The 21,992-nt window shown below is 62.2% G+C and overlaps 6 protein-coding genes across 8 annotated transcripts; 3 read left to right on the top strand and 3 right to left on the bottom strand.

The window, feature by feature from the left end:
* The first annotated feature begins 1,437 nt into the window (after positions 1–1,437).
* Positions 1,438–2,091, top strand: CLDN9 (claudin 9). The gene has a single exon (XM_069486670.1). The coding sequence runs from the start codon at positions 1,438–1,440 to the stop codon at positions 2,089–2,091; it is 654 nt and encodes a 217-aa protein (XP_069342771.1).
* A 1,296-nt stretch (positions 2,092–3,387) lies between these two features.
* On the bottom strand, positions 3,388–4,099 carry CLDN6 (claudin 6). The gene has a single exon (XM_069486557.1). It carries the CDS (start codon positions 4,072–4,074, stop codon positions 3,412–3,414), a length of 663 nt encoding a protein of 220 aa, XP_069342658.1. The 5' UTR covers positions 4,075–4,099; the 3' UTR covers positions 3,388–3,411.
* Positions 4,100–6,463: 2,364 nt separating this feature from the next.
* TNFRSF12A (TNF receptor superfamily member 12A) lies at positions 6,464–8,483 on the top strand. The gene is made up of 4 exons (XM_069486245.1): positions 6,464–6,581; positions 7,308–7,412; positions 7,647–7,781; positions 7,870–8,483. The coding sequence occupies exons 1-4, from the start codon at positions 6,494–6,496 to the stop codon at positions 7,923–7,925; spliced, it is 384 nt and encodes a 127-aa protein (XP_069342346.1). The 5' UTR covers positions 6,464–6,493; the 3' UTR covers positions 7,926–8,483.
* A 221-nt stretch (positions 8,484–8,704) lies between these two features.
* On the bottom strand, positions 8,705–10,420 carry HCFC1R1 (host cell factor C1 regulator 1). 2 transcript variants are annotated; one of them, XM_069487023.1, is made up of 5 exons: positions 10,272–10,420; positions 9,934–10,182; positions 9,559–9,615; positions 9,317–9,445; positions 8,705–9,082 (listed from the first exon to the last, which is right to left on the bottom strand). In XM_069487023.1, the coding sequence occupies exons 2-5, from the start codon at positions 10,026–10,028 to the stop codon at positions 8,947–8,949; spliced, it is 417 nt and encodes a 138-aa protein (XP_069343124.1). In that variant the 5' UTR covers positions 10,029–10,182; positions 10,272–10,420; the 3' UTR covers positions 8,705–8,946. The 2 variants fall into 2 exon arrangements, with proteins under 2 accessions (XP_069343124.1, XP_069343125.1); XM_069487024.1 differs by lacking the exon at positions 9,559–9,615 and having other exon boundaries at positions 10,272–10,418.
* On the top strand, positions 10,417–13,056 carry THOC6 (THO complex subunit 6). Of its 2 annotated transcripts, XM_069486243.1 has the most exons (13): positions 10,417–10,474; positions 11,016–11,131; positions 11,235–11,299; positions 11,396–11,499; positions 11,579–11,616; positions 11,694–11,742; positions 11,845–11,916; positions 12,004–12,106; positions 12,191–12,240; positions 12,315–12,377; positions 12,477–12,587; positions 12,673–12,807; positions 12,886–13,056. In XM_069486243.1, exons 1-13 carry the CDS (start codon positions 10,436–10,438, stop codon positions 12,964–12,966), a joined length of 1,026 nt encoding a protein of 341 aa, XP_069342344.1. In that variant the 5' UTR covers positions 10,417–10,435; the 3' UTR covers positions 12,967–13,056. The 2 variants fall into 2 exon arrangements, with proteins under 2 accessions (XP_069342344.1, XP_069342345.1); XM_069486244.1 differs by lacking the exon at positions 12,673–12,807.
* On the bottom strand, positions 12,990–20,887 carry BICDL2 (BICD family like cargo adaptor 2). Its single transcript, XM_069486241.1, has 10 exons — positions 20,841–20,887; positions 19,129–19,440; positions 16,300–16,515; positions 16,045–16,161; positions 15,791–15,937; positions 14,796–14,987; positions 14,528–14,677; positions 13,989–14,119; positions 13,648–13,768; positions 12,990–13,568 (listed from the first exon to the last, which is right to left on the bottom strand). Exons 2-10 carry the CDS (start codon positions 19,408–19,410, stop codon positions 13,404–13,406), a joined length of 1,521 nt encoding a protein of 506 aa, XP_069342342.1. The 5' UTR covers positions 19,411–19,440; positions 20,841–20,887; the 3' UTR covers positions 12,990–13,403.
* Positions 20,888–21,992: the final 1,105 nt, after the last annotated feature.

Below are 21,992 nucleotides of genomic sequence, written 5' to 3'. Positions count from 1 at the left end.
TGAGAGGCACATGTTTGTGGGAGCATATTAAATGGCTCTCGGACCCAAAGAGGTTAAGAAGCTTGCTGTTCCATGACCTGTCCCAGTAGGAGTCAGCATTTGAGCTTCAGTCAGGGTGGCTCCCAGGCTGCCCCCCTGGAAAGGCAGGCCTGAGGCACACCGGGCTGTGCCCCCATGCCCACCCTGTGGTGTCCTGGCCTGGGAGGCCTGAAGGGCCACTCACCCAGGGAAGAGAACCAGGTCCTGGGCTGCACTCCCACCCTGAGTGCCCGCCCTCCCCCACCTCCACAACAGGCCCTTTATCCCCTGGCCTCTGGAGACCTGGGCAGCTCGGCTCGGCCCCCAGTTTCAGCAGCGGGGGCGGAGAGGGCACACCTGAGCTGAGACAGAAGTGGGGGGGTAGTTTTCTAGGCCGTTGCCAGGGTGATGTCACCTGAGCTGGGCGCCAGGCACCTGTCACCGGGGGAACAGTGCGGGTGGGGCCCCTCCCCTGGGAGCCGCCAGGGCCACTGGGCTGAGACTGGGGACAGATCGGGTTCCGGAGAGTCCCAGGTGGTGGGGGACAGGTGAGGGGGTGTGTGATACTGGGGGAGCTGGGGTGTCTTTGCTTCCCAAAACTAGGTGGGGACAGGATGAAGATGGTAGGGGACAGGGTGGTAGAGGGAGGCTCAGGAAGGCAGGCTGAAGTCCCCTGCACCCCCACTGCCACTCTCTGTCCTCAGCCAGTTAATTTTTTGCCATTTCCACTCTCATTCCTTACCCCTCAACTGTCTCAGTCTTCCCATCCCTTCATGCCTGGGTTCCCCCAAGCACGGACACTCTTCCTCCCTGAGCCCTCCAGGTCACAGCATTCCCTGCCTTGACCCCCAGGCCCCCATCCCCTCTCCTGCCCACACACCCACCCCCACTGCCCTGGTCCTCCCGTCACTCAGGTTTCCCCAATCACACGTCCCTGCACTTCACTCTGCTCCTCCCCTGCTGGCCCATAAATCCCCGCCTGCAGGCAGCCGAGCGGCAGAGTCCCCAGGTGGCACCCGCAGAGGGTGCACCGCTGAGTGTGAGCCTGCGCCAGCCCGCCCGGAAGGGACGTGGCTGTCCTCAGCCTGACAGTGGGTCTGGAGGACCCAGGCGAGCGTGGCCTGGACGTGACTGCAGGGCATCTGATGGGCGTCAGCCCCGAGAGGGGACACAAGCCACTCAGCTGAGCAGGACCTGAGTCTGCTTTTGTGTGCTGTGAGGATCAGAGACGCACCTGTGAGAGGCACGGAGAGGAGACGCCTTTCAAGGGACCCACAGATGTGAGGACTGCTCTGGCCTGAGGACCCCGACAAACCTTCCCCCTCCTGCTAGGCACTGAGACCCCAGCTCAACACCTCCGACAGACACTCCGAGTCACCCAGGCTGCCTGGGGCTGAGAAGACCCAACCCAGGGGGCAGATGGCTTCAACCGCCCTGGAACTCCTGGGCATGACCCTGGCCGTGCTGGGCTGGCTGGGGACCCTAGTGTCCTGCGCTCTGCCTCTGTGGAAGGTGACCGCCTTCATCGGCAACAGCATTGTGGTGGCCCAGGTGGTGTGGGAGGGGCTGTGGATGTCCTGCGTGGTGCAGAGCACTGGCCAGATGCAGTGCAAGGTGTACGACTCGCTGCTGGCGCTGCCCCAGGACCTGCAGGCGGCCCGTGCCCTCTGTGTCGTCGCCCTTCTGCTGGCCCTGCTTGGCCTGCTGGTGGCCATCACGGGCGCCCAGTGCACCACATGTGTGGAGGACGAAGGCGCCAAGGCCCGCATTGTGCTCACCGCGGGGGTCATCCTCCTCCTGGCCGGCATCCTGGTGCTCATCCCCGTGTGCTGGACGGCCCACGCCGTCATCCAGGACTTCTACAACCCCCTGGTGGCCGAGGCCCTCAAACGGGAGCTGGGGGCCTCCCTCTACCTGGGCTGGGCCTCGTCTGCGCTGCTCATGCTGGGCGGGGGGCTGCTCTGCTGCACGTGCCCCCCACCCCAGGCCGATCGGCCCCGCGGGCCCAGGCTGGGCTACTCCATCCCCTCTCGCTCTGGGGCATCTGGACTGGACAAGAGGGACTACGTGTGAGGCACAGGCGTTGGCCCCGGCCCAGAGCTGGGCTGGCAATTGATGCCTCCCCAACCCCTAGTCTTCTACCAATATCAACCCCCTCCCCTCCAGGGAAACCCACTTTCCAAAACCTCAAGCCAGACCCGGCTCCAGGGCTCAGTCAGCTGGCCTGCCTTAGTGGTGTCCCTAGCTCATGTTCTTCCTGGGCCCAGACAGGGCCAGAGCTGTTGAGCACCTTGGCCAGCCCTGCCTCCCCCATACCTACTTCCTCTGCTGTCTAGGACACAGGCTGACCCTCCCCTGCCCCAGGAACCTGGGCCTCACCCACAGGGCAGTAGCTAGTTGGCTCCATAACAAGAAGCAGGTCACGTGCCCCCCCCCATCACCCCACCCCTACCCAGGAGCTGGGAATAAAAGAGCATTTGGAACTGGGCTCCCTCTGATCTGTGCGCCGGTACTGGGCAGGGACAGCCAGATGGCCTGCCTGTGGTGGCTATCGGGCCAAGGCCTTCTCCAGGTGCTGCCTGGTGAGTACCTCACTCAGGCCATGGGGTCTGAGCCAGGGAAGACATGGGACAGAGGATCGTCAATGACTCATGCTTACCCACCCTCTAGCCAGGTTGTGCACTCAGTAGCCCCTAGGAACACCAAAGGCACATAACAAGACATGCTTTATTTAGTAAAAACTTGTGAGTGTGGGTGGGTAGGGCAGAAGTGTTGGGGGGAGGGGGGTGTCCACAGCACAGGTGGGACCTGACCCAGGGAGGGGTCATGGTAACAGGACGGAGGAGCCGAGTTCAGAAGATCTGAAGGTGGGTCGTTCTTTGGTAATTTATCACCTGCTCTTCCAGGGCTGAGAAGAGGGGCTCAAGGGCCCTTGGGGTTTCCAGGGGCCTGACTAGGAAGGCAGTGGCAGTCCCTTTAAGTCTAGGGAAGCCCAGCCCCCAGCAGCAGCAGGAACTCTTAGGGACAGTCTGTCTTGTCACAAAGGCCAGCACAGCAAGCAGCCTTCATACTGGTTCTACAGCTCCAGGTTGGCTTCCAAGATAGGGTGTCCATGGTAGAGAAAGATCCAGAAACTCAAAGCATCGCCTCTTTGGCTCCATCAACCAAAGGTGAGAAATGCCAACAGCAGAGCCCAGGTGGCCATTTGAGTCTGAGTCATCTTCTTGGTTCAGTTACCAAATGTGTTTTAAAAATACCCCCCAAAAATAAAAACAGCAAAAAGCAGAAACAGAAGATAAGAACCTACTCCAAAGCTGCTGGGCATCACCATCTTTTGATGGTCCCAGCTCAGGGGTGAAGGCTCCACTGGGAGCCTTCATTCTCCCACCCACATCAGACGTAATTCTTGGTGGGGTACTCGGAGGGCCCCCGCGAGGCGGCAGGGGCAGATGCCGAGTAGCGAGCCATGTAATGGCTGGGGCCCCGGGGCGGCCCTGAGGGGCAAGTGCAGCACAGCAGCCCTCCACCCAGGAACAAAAGGCCTGAGGCTGCCCAGCCCAGGTAGAGGGAGGCCCCCAGCTCCCGCTTTTGGGCATCAGCCACCAGGGGATTGTAGAAGTCCTGGATGATGGCGTTGGCTGTCCAGCAGATGGGGACCAGGATCAGGACCCCTGAGATGACAAAGATGATCCCAGAGGTGAGCACCAGGCGGGCCTTGGAATCCTTGTCCTCTACGCAGTTGGTACACTTGGCTCCAGCAAGGTAGACCAGCAGGCCAAGCAGGGCCACAAGGAGGGCGATGACGCAGAGGGCACGGGCGGCCTGCAGGTCCTGGGGCAGCGCCAGCAGCGAGTCGTACACCTTGCACTGCATCTGGCCAGTGCTCTGCACCACGCAGGACATCCACAGCCCCTCCCACACCACCTGGGCCACCACAATGCTGTTGCCGATGAAGGCGGTCACCTTCCACATGGGCAGGGCGCAGGACACCAGGGCATTCACCCAGCCCAGCAGAGTCAGGACAACTCCCAGGATCTGCAGCCCAGCAGAGGCCATGATGAGTGTGACAGGGCTGTAATGCACTGGGGGACAGAAGCAAAGCAACATTTAGCCTGGCAGGCCCAGGTCCCATGGCACAGCCACCACCCAGGACACCAGGAACACACACCTGGGAGTTGGTCACCACATCCTGCAACATGAGCAGGATGTACTCTCTGAGCCTCACTTCCCAGCAGCACACGGGGCATTTCATGCTTCAGCCTTCCTTTTTCTCCCTGGTATTCCCTCCCTGGCAGTTTGAGTGTAAACGAAAGACGGTGGCATAAAGTCCACACAAATGCCAGTCCATGGCCTTAGCCACTTCTGAGTACATGTTATCAAGCAGCAAAGTGGCCAAAAGGAAGAAGAGAAGAGTGCAATTTCCAGGCAGTGCTGTGGGGTGCACAAATGGTGGTTTGGCTCTAGCCCTGGGTCTCAAGCTCAAAACTCGTCAGTTTCAACACTAAGATTGGAGATCCCAAGCTTCCTGCCACCACCCAGTGTCCAAAGCCCTCACCCCAACTTGGTTCCATGCCCTAGGCTGGTGGATACCAGCCTGATCTTGAGATCTTGTGTTAGGAGTCTGGCCCACCCCCACCAACCATGAGCCACTTCCTTCCTGAGCCTGGAGGTCACCCAAGCTCCTCAGTCAGGCGGCAGGCCAGGCCCAGCCCAGGCCCAGCCCATCCCTGGAGGGGCAGAAGAGGTGGAAAAACGTCATTAATCCTCCCACCATTAATCCCACCCACCGGAAAGCAGTTTCTTTTCCTAGGCCAACAGGTGACTCCCTGGGTCCCACGCTTCCAACCTCCCCTAGGGGCCAGGCGGCACACTCTCAAGGTTGGGGGCATTTTCGTGTGTGTACTACACCAAAACGCCTCGCTAGGGTGCTCTCAAGCTTCCCAAAAGGAACTAAAACCCTTGGGTTCTCTGCAGTGAAGCAGTTCCTCCACTGCCACCCTGGCCTACACCTGTCCCCTCACGTCCCACTTCGTGTGGGAGGTTGCCACGGGAATCAGCTCTGCTCAGGGTCCTGCTGTAGCTCCCCACAACCCAAAGTTCTTCCAGCGCACGGCTTAGACCTAACCCTAGCGCGGCTCTCGATCCACTTCTCTTAGCCGCCAGTCCAGCCTGGGCCCAGCTTATGACCTCGGGGGAGACTGGCCCGCGTGTGCCAGCCCGCGCTTGCCCCAGCCCCCAGGCCCATCCGCCAGGCCTCTGGCCGAGTTAGGGCCAGGGCCACGCCAATCCAGGCGCCCCTGCCCTCGCCCCCTTCCTTTTCTACACACTGCGGGCTCCACTCTTTTCGAGGGCGCCCCCGGCCGCTCGCCCACCCGAGCCTGGGAGCCCGGCGTCCAGGAGGGCTTTAATGGCGGCGCGGGCCGCAGGGTCGGCTCCTGCAGGTGAGGGGGAGGGGATGCCCGCCCCGGAGAGGCAAGGCAGGTGGGGGAGGGGCGCCCCGGGTTTCGGTGCCTTTGTCCCGGGGGAGAGGGGAGGGGCGTTTAACCCTTCCAGAGCCGACGAAGGTTGCGGCGCAGCCCCCGGCTCAGGGACGCGTCGACTCGCGTGGCCGCCGCCAGGCACGCAGCCCGGTTCTCCACACGCATCCCTTCCACACCGCCCCCCCTGCACCCGGCGCCGCAGGGCGTCTCTCCCCAGCACGCACGCCACCGCCAGGCTCACCTGCCGAGGAGGGTAGAGAAATTCCTAGGACGAATGTGGGGATGGGGCGGAGGCGGGGGTCTTAAACAGGCGGTGACGTCACTGGACCACCGCCCCAGGGGAGGGGCAGAGACCCGGTCCCGACGGCAGTGGGCGTGCGAATCCCGACCTCGCCAGAGGGGGGCGCTCCAGGCTAGGGCCGCTGCGCCCGCATCCTGCTGGGGTGCTGGGACCCGGGCTGGCCCACCCATTGTCCCGACCCACGGAAGGTGAGCGCGGGGGGCGTGGAGCCGAACTGAGCTCGAGCCTCGGCTCCATCTACCAGTGGTGTGACATTAGGAATTCACCTAACCTTCCCGAGCCTCAGTTTCCTACTCTGCAAAATGGAGACAACAAGCCTATATCTAGGTCTTGGGGTATAAATAGAAGGCTCATTATTTTGTGTTGTTATACCCGCGGGGCCTTTAGCAAAGCTGCAGTTTTCGCTGCAAGGACTGTTCGTGTCTGATTTGTCCTGCCCCACCGACCCGGGCTTGAGCACCGAGAAGACAAGGCCGGTGCTGCGGGATCCTGGTGGCTCAGGCGAGTGGGCCCCGTTTGTTGAACGAATGACTGAACGTAGAGGGCCAGGCGGGGCGGGGCGTCCTGGAGCCGCTCTCAGGGCGGGCAGAGCCGAGAGCTCCACCCCGGAAGGCGGGGGCGGGGCGGGGGCGCTGCTTTGGGTCCCCGCCGGCCGGCTTCGGGCGCAGACGGCGGCGGCCGCGGGACGCGCACCATGGCTCGGGGCTCGCTGTTGCTGCGGATCCTCGTGCTGGGGCTCGGGCTGGCGCTGCTGCGAGCCGCGGCCGGGGAGCAGGCGCCAGGTACCCGGGGCGCGGGGGCCGGCAACACCGGCGGGGCATCGGGAGCCGGGATTAGGTGCCTGGAGAACAGGGCAGATTTAGGGGGACCAGGCGGGCGTAGGGACCTGGGGTGAAGAGGTCTCAGACACCGCGCCCCGGGATGGGGAAGGTCCCATTCCGCTTCAAGCTTCATCCACAGTTCGGGCCTCAGTTTCCCTGACTGTCCGGTTGCAGTTGGGGTGGGGGTGGGGTCTTCGGTTCCGAAAGTCGGAACTAGAAGTGGAGAGAGAAAGTAAGTTTGAGGGCGGGATGTTTAGTTTGGTAAGAGGGCACGCCCCCAGCCTGGTCAATTCGGGGTCTATCCGGCCGCAGTGGCGGAAGAGTTGCGGGGGGCTGGGTGTCGAGAGGCGCTAGGGTCTGTGCCCTCTATACCATGTGGGGTGCCCCCTTCCATCCGGTGACTTCAGTGCCCAGCTATGCGGGGGGAGGGACCGGGGTCGGGCCCAGTGCCCAGCAGTGAGTCACCCGCCGGCAGCAGGGGGGTTGTGGGGACCTGACCCCCCTAGCGTCCCGCGGTACGCCCCCCCCCCCAGCGCTGCCTTGTCCGGGTCGGGCCGTGCGGTCACCTGTGAGGAATGCGGGGGGAGGGCGCCGGTGACTCACGTTATTCGAGCTCGCGGACCCTGACCTCAGACCCCAGAATAGCCTGGCCCGCCCCCAGCCTCTGACCGGCGGCCCCCTCCCCAGGCACCGCCCCCTGCTCTCGTGGCAGCTCCTGGAGCGCGGACCTAGACAAGTGCATGGACTGCGCGTCGTGCCCGGCGCGACCACACAGCGATTTCTGCCTGGGCTGTGAGTCGGGGGCGCGGCCGGTGGGGAGTGGACCTCAGCCCGGGGAGAGGGTTGTTGGTGCGGAGACGGGGCGCAGGGCTTGGGATCTGGGAAAGTAATATGGAGGGAGGCGGGAGTGGGGAAGGGGCTCTGATGAGGGTGGGGGCCACCGCGGAGGGAAGGCTTGAAGTGCAGTTCTAGGGGGCGGGGCTACTCCGGAGAGGGGCGAGGTGTGACTTAGGGTCCCACTCCCAGGCGCTGCCGCACCTCCTGCCCACTTCCGGCTGCTTTGGCCCATCCTGGGGGGCGCCCTGAGTCTGGCCCTCGTGCTGGGGCTGCTTTCTGGCTTCCTGGTCTGGAGACGGTGCCGCAGGAGAGAGAAGTTTACCAGTAAGTGTGCCCTGGCCTGCCTGCCCCCATCACTCCTCCATATTCACCTTTCCCCTGCTCATGAACGACCCCACCTCTTATCTTGCAGCCCCCATAGAGGAGACTGGCGGAGAGGGCTGTCCAGCCGTGGCGCTGATCCAGTGACAGTGAGGAGCGCCCCCTGCCAGCCGGGGCGTCACCCATTCATTCATTCATTCTAGAGCCAGCCCATGCCTCCCAGACATAGCTGGAGCCATGCTCCTCCAACCACAAGGGGGGATGGGGGGATGGGTGGATCACCTCTGAGGCCTGGGCCCAGGGTTCAGCGGAGCCTTCCAAGGTGTCTGATTGCCCTGTCTGTGGCTCCAGGACAGAAAAGGAGCCTCATGCTGGCTCACACAAAACGGCTGACACAGATTAAGGAACTGCAGCATTTGCACAAGGGGGTATCCCCTTTCCCTGATGGCCTGGGGGCCAGGCTGACTTGAGGGGCAGACACAACACTAGGCCCCCCTCACTCAGATGTACTGAAATTCCACCACGGGGTTCTCAGCCTGGGAGGGTTAGAGACCTGTTCTTAACACTAGGGGGCTGGCCCTCTAGGAGGGCTGGCCCTAAGATGCAGACCCCCCCCAACCCCAAAGTGGGGAGGAGATATTTATTTGGGGGAGAAATTTTGGAGGGGAGGGAGAATTTATTAATAAAGAAATCTTTAACTTTAAATGGTTTGGAGAGTGGCATGATCCCAGCTTGACTCCCCAGAGCTGGAGGGAGGGAGTGAGTCAGTCAGCCGCGGGGGCGGGGGCGAGGCTGTGACTCACACATTCTCAATGCCTGGAGCCCAGCCTGCCAGGACCTGGCTGGCCTTAACCGTTTTCCAGGGAAGATCTTGAGGAGAAATTCTGCCCTCCCCGCCCTCCCCAAAGTCCCCAAGTTCCAGACTGAAGTCTTATTTTGCTTATCAATTTTTATTCAGTTCTCCTAGGGGCGGTTGCCTCCCTTCCCTTCCCGTGCTCCTGCCCCTCCCATCCCAGCGCTCCACTGGGCTCAGTGTCCTGTGTTGAGGGAAGGTCCTGGTACCCAGATGCCTGGTCTGGAGGAGAATAGGCAAGCACCTTGTCCCTTCATGGGGGTCACTGGTCTCTTCTCTTTTGGGGAAGGTGGGAGGGGCACTGCCCACCAGCACTCAGAGCTCCATTGTATCCCCAGTTGGGGTTGCAGGGTAGTGGGGCGCAGGGGTGTCCCCCAGCCTCAATAGCCGGAGGGCCTCCGGAATGAGGCTCCCAGGGTAGCGCCAGAGAAGCAGCTCAGAGCAAGAACTCCTGGAAGAAGATATGACAGTCAGGGCATGGGGCTGAGGCTGTGGCTGAGCCACCTCCCAACAAGTCCAGGTTCCCAGAGGCTCCTGGGTTCCCAGCACTTTCCAAGGAGCCAAGATGGGAAATAACACAGAGGTCAGCTAGAAGCTAAAAATAGCACGATGAGGCAGAGCCTGGAAGTTGGCTCTGAGGACTGGATGTGATCCTCTAGAAGGCCCAGCCAGGGGGGTTGCCTACCTGAGTGGGGGCAGGGCTGGGGGTAAGGCCAAGTGGGGAGTGCAGTAAGGGTGATCATTGTGCAGGCTGAGTCGCGAGAAGTGGGTGGCCATGTTCTCCTCGGACAGGAACTGCTTGCGCAGGGGCTCCCTGGGGAGAAATAGGGAGAAAGACAGGCTGGGATATTGAGAGGGGAGGCAGCCTGATGAGGACCAGAGGTGACAGAGATCTTGTTGGGAGTCCCTCCCTGCCCCCAAACTCACTGCTCCTCCTCCAGGCGTCGCTTGGTGCTCATGGGCACAGCTCCTCGGAGAGGGGAGCTGGGAAAAAAAGAGAGCCAGGTGCACCCCACCCTCTTGGCCCCTTCCCGAGGATCTGCCCGCCTGAGCCTGCAGCGTCAGCCAGGAGTCCCTAGCCTATCCCTGTCTCAGCTGACGCCTAAGTCACCCGCCTCTCCGAGGCCATCCAGCAGCCTACAACGGAAGTCTGGACCGTGAGCCCCTGCTCCAACCCCATCTCAGCTCATGCCTAAGCCCTGCCGATTCGCCTCTCCCCATGTCATCCTGCAGACCAACCTGAGTTCCCAGTCCAAGCTCCTGCGCCCCGTGTTCAGGCCCACCCAGGTCCCCCTCACGCACCTGGCGTCCAGGCCCCGGGTCGCCTCCAAGGCGGCCCGCGAGTGGCGCTGGGCCCGACCCTGGGGGCCTCGCTCCGAGGGCTGCTGTAAGATCATTGAGGTTCAGGGTCCTGCGGGCGGGATCCGGGGTACAGGGGCGGAGTCTCCGAGGGCGTGGCCCAACGCGAGGGGGCGTGGCTTTAGGCGCTCACAGCGGCGACGAGGTTCCGCGCAGGCGCGGGAGACGGGCAGCACGCGGTGGAAGGCGGGTCTGTTCGGCGGGGTGGGGGAGGGGATCTGGCTTAGCTGGGCTGCGGGGGGGCGCCGCTTCTTAGTGTCAGGGGGCTTCGCGGCGCTCACCTTGGCTCCTGGGGCTCGGGGTGATACGTGGCGGCCGCCTTCGCGCCGGGCCGGCCAGCAGTGCAGAGGCGGCGGGGCGCCGCGGAGAGGAAACGTTCGCGGACACGTCGAGAACCGTGAGGCCGCGTCGCGCGCGGAGCACGCTGGGACTTGCAGTTCTCGGGATGGAGCGAGCGGTGCCTCTCGCCTTGCCACTGGGCCAGGTGAGCCGGCTGTGGTGCGCGGTGCCTTCTGGAGCTTGTAGTCCGTGCCCGGCTCGTGCCCTGCACCCTGTTTTGCGTGGGCTGTTCGTGGGATTCGGACTTGACTCGGGGGCAGGAGAGTAACCCAGAAGTGCCTCAGGAGCCTAACATCGAAGTCAGAGGGTAGGGATTAGAAGTCAGTGCGTTTTTCTGTGTTGGGGTAATAGAGCCACTTTTAAAACACTTTCTCCATGGCAGCCCTACGCAAAGCTCTTTATATACATTAGCTCATCTAATCGTGACAGAATCTCCTGTGAGCTCCACTTGACAGTGAGAGGCTGGGTGCTTGTTTAGAGGTCACCATGTGTCGCACCTCCACTCTCCCCTTCTCACCTCTTCTTGGAGCCACTCATGGAGCTGCATGGGCAGGTGCCGGCCTGGTGGGTCGCCTCGAAAGATGGATGAGACGTCGGGGCAGTGGGAGGCCAGGCTGGCAGCAGGGGAAGCGGGGAGCAGAGGTTTCAGACGTCTCCGGCAGGCCTCACCCAATCTCTCCCTGCAGGCAGAGGTGTTTCAGGCCCTGCAGCGGCTGCACATGACCATCTTCTCCCAGAGCGTCTCTCCCTGTGGGAAGTTCCTGGCGGCTGGCAATAATTATGGGCAGATCGCCATCTTCAGGTACCCTCAGCTCCTGTTCCCCGCCACCCGTTAGCCCTGGTACTTGGTCCTCCTGGGACTGAAGCCCCCTGCTTCTGACTCCTGGCCACCCTCTTCCCTCTAGCTTGTCTGCCGCTTTGAGCTCGGAAGCCAAAGAGGAGAGTAAGAAGCCCGTGGTGACCTTCCAAGGTGGGTATAACCATTCAATCTGGCTTAGGGGACTTTGGGGTAGAGGAGGGAGCAGGATGAGCTCACTCAAGTTCTTCATTTCCCTTTTCCCTTTAGCCCATGATGGGCCCGTCTACAGCATGGTCTCCACCGATCGACATCTGCTCAGTGCTGGGGACGGGGAGGTGAAAGCCTGGCTTTGGGTGGAGGTCCTCAAGAAGGTGAGGAGTCGAGCAGGGAAGGGCTGGGCTGCCCCGCCCCAAAGAGCCTTTGAGCTCACCCAGTGTTTCCCCTGTGAAGGGCTGTAAGGAACTGTGGCATCGCCAGCCCCCATACAGGTGAGCCAGGGCTGCGTGGGTAGAGGGCACATGGGTGAAGGCACTCACTGACGCTGACCCTGCCTTTCCTCCCGCAGGACCAGCTTGGAAGTGCCTGAGATCAATGCTTTGCTGCTGGTCCCCAAGGTCTAAGCCCTTTGTGACTATTCTTGGCCCAAACTTTGCTTCTTCACCCTCTCCCTGTCCTGACTGGACATGGACATGGTCTTACCCTGCCTTCCTCTGCAGGAGAATTCCCTCATCCTGGCTGGGGGAGACTGTCAGTTGCACACTATGGACCTTGAAACCGGGACTTTCACAGTGAGCAGGGCCTTGGAGCTGGCGGCAGGTCCAGGGTGGGGGGAGGCACTCTTCCTAGATCTCCTGACACTGCCCTCCTCCCTGCAGCGGGCCCTCCGGGGCCACACAGACTACATCCATTGCCTGGCACTGCGGGAACGGAGCCCCGAGGTGCTGTCAGGTGGCGAGGACGGGGCTGTGCGACTCTGGGGTAAGGGGGTGGCTGGTTGGAGGGCAAGATGGCAGTGAGGGAGGCTGGGGCAAGTGGGTACCTCTCATGGTTCTTCCCTTGCAGACCTCCGCACGGCCAAGGAGGTCCAGACGATCGAGGTCTACAAGCATGAGGTGAGAGCATGACCCACACTCGTTCTCCCCCCTCAGTGTCCCCTGGGTCTTCACCTCCTCCCTCCCCCTCCTAGGAGTGCTCGAGACCCCACAATGGGCGCTGGATTGGATGCTTAGCAACTGACTCAGACTGGATGGTGAGCTGGGCAGAGTGTAGGACGGGGTGGCAGCTCTGGGGCCTGTCAGCTGCAGGCCTGTGGCTCATGGTGGCTGGGGACCCCTGCCTTTCTGCCCAGGTCTGTGGAGGGGGCCCAGCCCTCACTCTCTGGCACCTCCGATCCTCCACACCTACCACCATCTTCCCCATGCGGGCGCCACAGAAGCATGTCACCTTCTACCAGGACCTGGTGAGGCCCCATGTATCGTTTCTGCTACTCCCACCAGCTCCACTCTCCAGCCCTGACCCCTAAGCCCCCTCCCTGTCCTCCACAGATTCTGTCAGCTGGCCAGGGCCGCTGCGTCAACCAGTGGCAGCTGAGCGGGGAGCTCAAGGCCCAGGTGCCTGGTTCCTCCCCGGGGCTGCTCAGCCTCAGCCTCAACCAGCAGCCAGCGGCGCCTGAGTGCAAGGTGGGTCTGGCAGGGGCTGGGGGAGATCCTGGGAGGCCTGGGTGTGAGCAGGTCAGTCATGCCCCTTCTTGCCTCTAGGTCCTGACAGCTGCAGGCAACAGCTGCCGCGTGGATGTCTTCACCAACCTGGGCTACCGAGCCTTCTCCCTGTCCTTCTGACCTCCGATGACAGCCCCCATCCCCAAGGTTTTAGAGTGGTTGTTTTTTTTTTTTTTTTTTCATTTTTTTATAATAAAGTTTCAGGCTTTTCTTCCATGTGCTTCCTTCCCAAGAATGAGGCCAAGTCGGTGTAGTGGTTTATATATTACTCTGTCTGATCTTGATACATAAATACCCAGCCCCACCCCTGCCCTAGTGCTTAGAAAAGACAGACCTATAGAGATTCGGAAAATAGCTCTGCTCCACTTATGCCCGCCACCCACTGGGCCCCCTGGGCCCCCAAAGCTGACCCCTGCTCCCGCTGAGCCCCTGCCCGGCCTCCTGGGGCGGAGAGGGCAGCAGCCCCCCTCGGAAGACAATCCGGGCCCTGTGGCTCCAGGGCCAGAGGAGGAAAGTGTGCCCCAGGATGGGCAAGAGCAAACCCCTAGGCCCGGCCCTCAGGTCCTTCGGAAGAGGTTGCTGAGGAAGCTGCCAGCGGGCCCTGGGCCCAGGCGCAGCGAGAAGCGGGGCGCGGGGCGGCGTGGGGTGGACGTCGCGGCAGCGCTCAGCTCCTTCTGGCGCTGCGAGCGCAGCTGCTGCCCGATCACCACCTGCATGTCGTCCTGCGGGGGGCAGGGCGGAGGGGCGGGTCAGCGCGCAGGCCCCGCCCCGGCCCCGCCCCTCTCGACCCCCGTCCCTCACCTGCCAGGCCTCCAGCTCCTGCGTGAGCGCCACCTTCTGGCGGATGGCGCGCAGCAGCTCCCGGGACAGGGAGTCTCGCTCCAGCGAGACGCGGCTGAGCTCCAGCGAGAGTTCCAGGGCCCTGCGGGCGGGAAAGGCAGAGAACGGGTCCGAGGGTGCTGGGGCCTCAGGGAACAGGGGTGGCGGGTGGCTCTTTCACCCGGGCGGGAGGAGGGGCGCAGGGTTGGAGTGGGGATAATTATAACCCGTGTCACAGGTTAGGGAATCACACCCCAGAAGTGCTAGCGGGCCCCGGAGGCCCGTAGCCTCGCTGGGGCGGTGGTGAGTGGTGGGAGGCTCACTTGTTCACGGCCTCGTCCCGGTCCGAGAGGGCGCCGTTCAGAGCCGCCTCCGGGTCGTCCTGCGCCCGCAGCTCCTTCTGCCTGTGCAGCTCCTCGCGCAGGGACTGCAGCTCTGCCTGCTGCAGCGCCATCTGTGGGCAGACGAGAGAATAGCAAGGCAGGCGGGCCGCGGCCTCGCGGCTCCTTCCTCCGCAGCCCTCCCCTGCCTGCTCGACTAACGCCCCAGGCAACGGTGGCCCTGTGATCCTGAGTCCGCCAGGCTGGTGCAAAGTGGGGAGGGACAAGGCTAGCTGGGGTGGTATAAGCCTGCAGGAGGGATGCAAGGATTGGCAGTGGGACTGGGGAGGAGAGTTGTGGTCCAGGAAGTCTTTCTGGAGAAGGTGGCATACAGGCAGGCTCTTGAAGAATGACAGCAAGCTTGTTGAGATGAAGGGCCAGCCAAGTATAGGGGGCTTAGTGGGCAAAGGCTGGGAGGTGGACGTCGGGAAGAAACTGACATCTAGAGGGGCTCTGTATCCAGCACTATGTCCCTGCCCCACCTCATCCTGCAGCCTGGTCACTTCTGCCTCCTTCTCCTCCAGTATCTCCGCTGGGCTCAGGGATGCTCGCTTCTTGGGGGGCTCTAGGCTCTCCTCCTGGGGTGAGGGCTGGAGGCTGGCTTCCTCTTGGGTCTCCGGGCACAGGGTGGCCTATGGGCAAAGGAATCAGTCAGTGCAGTGTGTAATCTCTCGTGGGAAAAGGAAGAGAGGTGGAGCCTGCACCCCTCCAGATGGTATGGGTAGGGGAGGTAGTGGGCCACGAGCTCACCGGGCCATTTCTGCAGGCATCCGCGTCCTGGCCCTGGTCTCCGTCCAAGCTGTGGGCAAGCTCCGACTGCAGCGAGGCACCTGACACATCGGCGTCCTGGAGGCGTGACTCCTCTTCCAGCTCCGAGACGCGCCGCTGCAACCTCCGCAGGGCACTCAGCGCCTCCCCGGCTTCCGAGCGCGCACGTTCCAGCTGCGGACAGTCGGACAGAGGCGCAGGCGGTCAGCGGGCGCACCCAGCATCTGCATCCCACTGCAGGACCACGGGGTGGGGGGGCCGCCAAGGGAGGCCAGACAGCCCCGCACATCCCCACACCCTAGCGGCCCAGTCCTGCTCCCACTCCTGGATCACTGGGCAGCCTTGGGCGGAGCACTTCTCCTCGGCAGATACCAATCTCCTTGCCCATAAAGCAAGGTGCGGCCTGGCCCAACCTCACAGAGCCCGTCTCCTCCCCTGCACGGGCTACCTTCTGAGTCTTTCACAAATTGCGTTGGTCCAGCATTTACTGATCCCTCCTTCCGAGCCTCATACCTCACTACAGCCCCAGGAGGTTGGTACCATTACCATCCCATCTCACAGATGCAGAAACTAAGACTGCCCATCCCACAATGCTAAGAAGGGACACTGGATAGGAAGCCTGGCAATCTGACCCCATGGTACAGACTCTCAAACATCAGACCATGCTCCCTCTTTCATCCTCCATTCTCCATCTCCACTGCCCCAGACATGGTCCAGGGGCTGTCATTTCTGGCCTGAACCATGGCCTCAGCCTCCTCCCTGGCTTCCCACCTGCCTGGCTCTGATCCATTCTAAGAGTGTACTTCCCCTGCTCAACAGCCTTCTGTGGCTCCCATCTGCCCTTAGGCTAATGCCCATGCTCTTGTGGCCCAGTTGCTGGGGATCCCAGTGATCCAGCACTGGCCTATCTCCCGAGAAAGCCCTGAGGCCATTGCCAAGGGTCCAGCTGGTTGCAACTCCCCAGCCCTGCAAGTCACCTCCAGGCTGTGCTCCCGCCTCTCCCGCCGCAGCAGCAACAACTCTTCGTGGGTGGTCTGCAGTCTGCCCTGGCCCTTCTCCACCTCCTCACGCAGGCCACGAATCTGGGCCTCCAGGTCCTGCCGGCGGCTCTGCAGCATCTGGTTCTGGGGAAAGGCATTGGACCTGGGGTAAGGGTGCTAGGCCAGCCCCAGATAGCCTCCAGTCCAGCCCTTCTGTCTCAGACAGGCCCCTGACCCCAGCAGACACTTACCTCTCCCTGCAGACTCTCTAGCCGTGTCCTCAGTTCGGCCCCGGCCAGCGTGTGAGCCTGGCACTGCCCCCGGAGGGTGTCCAGTTCCCTCTGAAGCTCCTGCTCAGTCTGGGAGGCCTGCGGAGAGGGGGTGGGGGACAGAGGAGCCTCAGCTGGGCCAAGCCTCACCACCAAGCCCAACACACCACCCCGCAGTGGGAACCAAGGCATCTTCCCCATTTTGCCCAGGGCCCTGAGGTCAAGACTGTGTCCCACCTGGGCCAGCTGTTGGCTGAGCCGAAGGTTCTGCTCACTGAGTTCGCTGAGGGCCCGCGCTCGCTCGCGCCCGCTGTCCTGCTGCTCCGAGCGCTGCTCCCCCAGCTGGGCCCGCAGGGCCTCCACATCCCCCTCCAGCTCCACAGCCCTGGCCTCCCACTCTGCCCCCCGGGCTGCCAGGCCCCGGCGGAGCTCATGGTTCTCCTGCTGGAGCCGCTGTGGGGGCCAGAGCAGAGGGGCAGACAGAGAGGCAGAGATGAAACTGGGGCCCACCCCCAAGGAGAAAGTCCGAGGGTGTCTGTCCAACACAGACCTGAAAGCAAGAGAGACTCAGGGAGGAGGGGGCAGAGAGAGGGATAGGGGAGGAGTAGAGAGAAGGTTCCAGGCCAGACAGGCAGCCCCTGGGCAGGGCAGGCATGTGGGGCTTAGATGCCCACTCACCCCTGGCTGCTGCCTGGGCTTCTGGACCCGAGATCGCAAACGCCGTTTTTGACGCCTGAGTCTGGCAGAATTTAAGCCCCGGCCCATGGCTGCACACACCTGCCGTGTGCCAGGGACTCTAGAGGCTTCGCCTCTGCCCAGCCTCTCTTCCCAGCTCCTGCAAGCCAGCTCCCTCTAATTAACGTGGTCTAATTAACCCGCCCTGGCCCCAAAACCTGTCTGACTAGCGGGGGGACGCCCTGGCACAGCCAGATGCCCAGAGTGGGGAGGCAGACAGGTCGGGGGTTAACCTCTGGGCCCGCAGAGTGGGGACTGTGGGCAGCCTGGCCCAGGTGCCAATTACCGCAGCTGTGCAGTCACCAGCAGGCACTCCTGTCAGGCTAGCCCGTCATCGGCACTATTTCATATCATCCACTAGAGGGAGACTCATCGATGGCCTCAGTTTACAGATGAGGAAGCTGAGGCTCAGAGAGGTTGAATGTCTTGCCCAAGGACACACAGTAAGTTAGTGGGGCAGGGATGCCACCCAAGGCAGCCAAACTCTTAACCAAATACTGTGGGGGCAACAGCCCCAGCAATAAGCCGGCAGATTCGGGGTCCAATTGTCCTGGCTGGTGCTCGGCTCTGCTGCTGCTGTGTGGTCCAGGCAATCCCTTAATATCTCTAAGTCCATCCATCCATCCGTCCATCCATCCATCCATTATTTCCTAAGCTCCTTCTGTTCTGGGGTCTGGCTATCAATAGTAAGCGAGACCACCAAGTTCACTGCCAAAAGCAGGGAACTTCAGAGGGACAGAACCCTGGGGAAGTGAAGAGTAAGGAGTGGGCCCCCTCAAGGGGGACGGGATGTTTGAGTTGACTCCTGTAGGACAAGAGGGAGTCGACTACCCCTTAGGGAATAGCAAGTGCAGAGCCCTGAGGGAACAAGCTGTTACAGGAGGAGCTGAAAAGCCCCAGTGGAGGAGCGCAGGGCCGGCCCGGCCCGGGAGGAGCCCAGCTATTGGGGACGTTTAGGCTGTGGTGAGGAGTTTCTCTTTCATTCTAAGTGTGATGGGGAGCCTCTGGGAGATTTTGGGAGGAGTGAAATGATCTGTTTTGCAGCTTTTGAAGATCACTGGCTGTCCCTTAAAGCTGTGGTCCCCACCCCTGGGGACCAGTACTGGTCCATGGCCTGTTAGGAACTGGGCTGCGCAGCAGGAGGTGAGTGGCAGGTGAGCGAGGGAGTGAAGCTTCATCTGTATTTACAGCCGCTCCCCATCGCTCCCATCACCTCCTGAGCTCTGCCTCCTGTCAGATCAACGGCATTAGTTGCAGGACAACAAGCTCAGGGCTCCCACTGATTCTGCATCATGGTGAGTTGTATAACTATTTCATTATATGTTACAATGTAATAATAGAAACGAAGTGCACAATAAATGTAATGTACTTGATTCATCCTGAAACCCGCCCATCCCCCGGTCCGTGGAAAAACTCTTCCGTGAAACCTGTCCCTGGTGCCAAAAAGTTGAGGACTGCTGCCTTAAAAGATGGGCTCCAGGAGAAAAGAGTGGAAGGTGGGGACTAGCGAGAAGGTGGCTGCAGTGTCCAGGGCAGAGGTGATGGAGGCTGTGACCAGCACGGAGGCTGCAGAGACAAGAAGCTGGTTTGGAAGTTAGTTTAGAAGAATTAACTGGGCTTGCAGATGTGGGCGGAGAGAGTGTGCACTCAAGAGGTCTAGGAAAGACGCAGGCTCTGGTCCTCAGGCAGGGAGCTACGGATGGGGACAGCAGGTAACGGGGTCATGGGATCAGGTGCCACTTACGTTGAAATGTCCACTAGGAGGCCCGGTGGAGAGGGTGGGTGCTTAGCTACCCAGGGCGGCCTCAGGGCAGTGGTGGGGCTGATGAGGCAGAGGCAGGGGCAGATGTGAGCCCCCGGGTGAGCATGTGGCCAGCAGTAGAAGCGGGCGGAGGGAAGGACTGTCCCTACCACACAGGCCTGGGCAAGGAGCGAGCGGGGTCATGTGTGAAAGCACCTAACCCGGTGCCAGGCGGGTGGTGGCCGAGGTTACTCTACACTGCTGAGGAGCCAGACCAAGATCCAGAGAGGGCCAGCGGCTAACCGCGGGTCAGGCGGCCAGGCAATGGTCTCTATCCATCTATGACTTGCCCTCACAGTTCATGTTCAACACTGCCAGGGGGGCTGGGCCCGGCCCTGAACTGTTCCAGAGTCATCCTGCTGCCCACCTGCCTGCCCCATGCTCCTCCCTCCTCCTCTTGCCTGGCTCCCTTCCTTGTCCTCCCCAGGCCCCGCTCCTTCCTCTGTCCTGCCCCTGCTCACCTGAGTACCTGCCTGGGCTCTGCCACCTGCCCTCCATCTGCCCTCCCTCCCAGGCCCCCACCGACTCACTTCCTCACGCTCAGAGTGCTGGGCACTCAGCACTGCCAGCTGCCGCCGCAGCTCCTCATTGCGCTCCAGAAGCATCTTGCCGAGTTCCGCGGCCAGGAGCAGGTCTTTCTCCTTCTGCTGCAGCTGCAGGGCCAGGTCCTCGGGCTCCTCAGGCCCTGGGCCCCCTCCCAGGAATGAGTCCCTCCGCTCCAGCACAAAGGGGAAGAAGCCCTCATCGCCACTGGGGGAGGTGCCCCCAGAGAGCAGCCCGGATGGGAAGCTTGGCCCATCTGGAGAGCTCATGGCACCTGCAGCATCTGTGGGGACACGTGGCTAGCTGCAGGACACTCTGTTCTGCAGCCTGACGGGACTGGTCCCCCACTGGCTAGCACCTGCCCACTGGCCCTCCCAGCCTTGCAGCCAGGGCTTCCTTGGGCCAGGAAGGGTTAATGATCTGTGTTTGGGCCACCCAGCTCCGTTAATGTCCCCAGGGTAAACTGAGGCAGGAAGCAGCAGGAAATGAGCTGCCTTGCCTTGGCCTCTGCCAGACATTCTCTGTCCCCAGGAAACCCTATCCCAGTGCTCCAGGACCAAAGGCCACCCCTGCTCCCCGCACTGTGTTCCCAGAAGCCAGCTGTGTAGCCCCCAACCCCTCTCCATCTGGGAAACAATTCCCAGATGGCAGGTTCGTAGACTCAGTGCTCAGGGCTGAGTCCAGCCCCTTCCTCCCAAGAACGCAGGACCCTGGCCCTTGGGAACTGAGGTGTCCTGACCCCCTGCTGCAGGAATGCAGCACCCTCGCCTTCCAGGAGCCCAAGTCCCCAGCTCCCCAGGACTCAGGCCCCAGGCCCCAGGCCCTGACCCCGCAGCCCTCCTGGCCCTCCTGCTCCCATTTCCTCAGGACCCAGGTTTTGGGACTTTACCCTCCAGCCTGAGGTTCCCACCCACAATGTCCACCCTTCACCCCAGTCCCCCATTTTGCGCAGGGCCCAGGTTTCCCTCCCAAGCCCCTCCGGACTCAGGAGCTCTGACCCCCAGCCCTCTAGTTGTCCTGGCGTGAGGCCCGGGACAGGGCGAGGTAACAGGTTGTGCCGGCCAGCGCCGCTGCCTCCGCCACTCAGGGTTTCTGTTTACTTCCCGGCCCGGCCCTGGGCATGGGAGGCCCGCGCTCCCCTAGGGCTGCCTAGGGCTCCGGGGCTAAGGGGCTCCGGAGGGAGGGAGGACCCGGCACAGCCGCTGACCTGCTCCAGCCCTCCCGAAGGTCCCCACCCGCGGGGCACACGTACACGCGCTCACCTGTCCACCCCCTCCCTTCGCCAGGTGTGCAAGCGCAGCCCTGCTCCCAGGACTCCCGTGTCGGTGGTCCCAGTCCAGCCGCCCCCAGGCCGCCCCCTGGGTCTCCCTGCCGCGGCCCCGCCCCCACCCCCACCTGCCCTGGAGTCCCGGGCGTCCCTGCCCCTCCCCCTCCCGCCCCGAGCCGCCACTGAGCACTTCAACCCCGCGTTCGGGCCTCGGGCCCTCGGACCCCGACCCCCAGCCCCAGGCGTCCGAAGCTAGCCGTCACCTTCCTTGTCGCCTGCGTCCCCCGCTTCCCGGCGGTCCCAGGAGTCCACCCGCACCCTGGCTCCCCCTCCATTCTCCCTCCATGCCCACCTCCTCCCCCGCCGCCGTGGCAGGGCCACTCCTGCCCCAAGCTCGGAGAGCCCCGCCCCCGGCGCCCCTTAGGCTCTCACCCGCCGCTGGGCTCCCTCAGAGGTCCCCGCGGTCCCCGTCCCCTCTTCCGGAGGCGGGGCCAGGTGCGCGGCTGGCACAGGTGCAGGGGCGGTGCCGCAGGAGGGACTGGGGCGCTCCCTAGTGGCCGGAATGGCCAGGTGGGTGGAAGGCAAGTCGCCTCCGCATTGGTCAGAGGCACCGGCCCATCCTGCTGCGGTTGGAACTGACCGTCGGACAGACTAACTGAGCAACTACTGTGTGCAGATCCTACACCGAGCATAGACGTCAGCTCCTTGCCCCTCGCGTGGGGTGGGAAATGATCAATAATGGGAACAAAGACGAATCTATCAGATATGAATCACTCTGCTAGGAAAACTCTTCTATAGGCATAACTTGTCTATTTCATGACATCCTAATGGAGCAGGAACTACTATTATCCTCATTTTACAGATGGGGAAGCTCAGGGAGGCCATCTAACTTGCTTGGGGACCCTGGGCAGAATTGCAATGTGAACAGCAGCAGTGTGACATTAGGGTCATGCTCTTTACCGATTGCCGTGCTGCAGATGAGGACACTGCTGGTAGCCACACCCAAGTCTGTGTGACTCCAAATTTAGGGCTGTCAGTTTCTGAGTTGTGCAGAGCTGGGCACACGCTGCAGCCTGGGACAGAAGGCTTGGGATGGAGATGGGAGGATCCAGGGCTGTGGCCCCAGGTCCAGCCCAGCGCAGCTTGGGCATGGGGTGATGCCCCAGCAGTGGCCTTGTAGCTGGTCATGATTTCCTTCAGAACTCTAGGGCTTCCTGGGCCTCGTAACAGGGACTCCTGGCCCGGACAGCAGGACAAATGGAGGGCTGGGAGCAGTGATGTACTGGTGAATATTTAACAATGGGCTCTCCAGCTAAAACGAAAGCCCTGATTTCCTGCACTTGCCAATTTCCGCAGTGTGAGTCCTGCCCCCTCAGCTGATTTCAAGCTATGACATGACATCACTGAGTGAAGCTGGAGGGGACCCGCATCATCAGCGCTGGCCCGCCAGGATCAGTTGGGTCTGCAAACCTCTGCCTGGGGGTCAGGACTCCTGACTCTTGACTGGTAGGGGCCTACTTACCAGGGTTCTAGAAAAACAGGAGGGCGGGAACTAGGACTCCTGGCTTGTGGGAAAAGGGGTGC

This window comes from Eulemur rufifrons, chromosome 14 (genome assembly GCF_041146395.1).
Source record: "Eulemur rufifrons isolate Redbay chromosome 14, OSU_ERuf_1, whole genome shotgun sequence".
NCBI classification, from domain to species: Eukaryota; Metazoa; Chordata; class Mammalia; order Primates; family Lemuridae; genus Eulemur; species Eulemur rufifrons.
This window is presented reverse-complemented; position numbering and strand designations above follow the sequence as displayed.

Bases quoted from the DNA above. Each gene is read 5' to 3' on its own strand.
- HCFC1R1 (XM_069487023.1), bottom strand. From the start codon at position 10,028: ATGATCTTACAGCAGCCCTCGGAGCGAGGCCCCCAGGGTCGGGCCCAG. The intron at 9,446-9,558 runs GTGAGTTTGGGG...ATTTCTCCCCAG, and splicing joins CGACGCCTGGAGGAGGAGCA to GGAGCCCCTGCGCAAGCAGT. The intron at 9,083-9,316 runs GTAGGCAACCCC...ATCTTCTTCCAG, and splicing joins CCAGCCCTGCCCCCACTCAG to GAGTTCTTGCTCTGAGCTGC.
- CLDN9 (XM_069486670.1), top strand. From the start codon at position 1,438: ATGGCTTCAACCGCCCTGGAACTCCTGGGCATGACCCTGGCCGTGCTG.
- TNFRSF12A (XM_069486245.1), top strand. From the start codon at position 6,494: ATGGCTCGGGGCTCGCTGTTGCTGCGGATCCTCGTGCTGGGGCTCGGG. The intron at 6,582-7,307 runs GTACCCGGGGCG...CCCCCTCCCCAG, and splicing joins GGCCGGGGAGCAGGCGCCAG to GCACCGCCCCCTGCTCTCGT. The intron at 7,782-7,869 runs GTAAGTGTGCCC...CTTATCTTGCAG, and splicing joins CAGGAGAGAGAAGTTTACCA to CCCCCATAGAGGAGACTGGC.
- THOC6 (XM_069486243.1), top strand. From the start codon at position 10,436: ATGGAGCGAGCGGTGCCTCTCGCCTTGCCACTGGGCCAG. The intron at 10,475-11,015 runs GTGAGCCGGCTG...CTCTCCCTGCAG, and splicing joins TCGCCTTGCCACTGGGCCAG to GCAGAGGTGTTTCAGGCCCT. The intron at 11,300-11,395 runs GTGGGTATAACC...TTTTCCCTTTAG, and splicing joins GCCCGTGGTGACCTTCCAAG to CCCATGATGGGCCCGTCTAC.
- CLDN6 (XM_069486557.1), bottom strand. From the start codon at position 4,074: ATGGCCTCTGCTGGGCTGCAGATCCTGGGAGTTGTCCTGACTCTGCTG.
- BICDL2 (XM_069486241.1), bottom strand. From the start codon at position 19,410: ATGAGCTCTCCAGATGGGCCAAGCTTCCCATCCGGGCTGCTCTCTGGG. The intron at 16,162-16,299 runs GTGGGACACAGT...CCCTCTCCGCAG, and splicing joins TCAGCCAACAGCTGGCCCAG to GCCTCCCAGACTGAGCAGGA. The intron at 14,678-14,795 runs GTGAGCTCGTGG...CTTTGCCCATAG, and splicing joins ATGCCTGCAGAAATGGCCCG to GCCACCCTGTGCCCGGAGAC.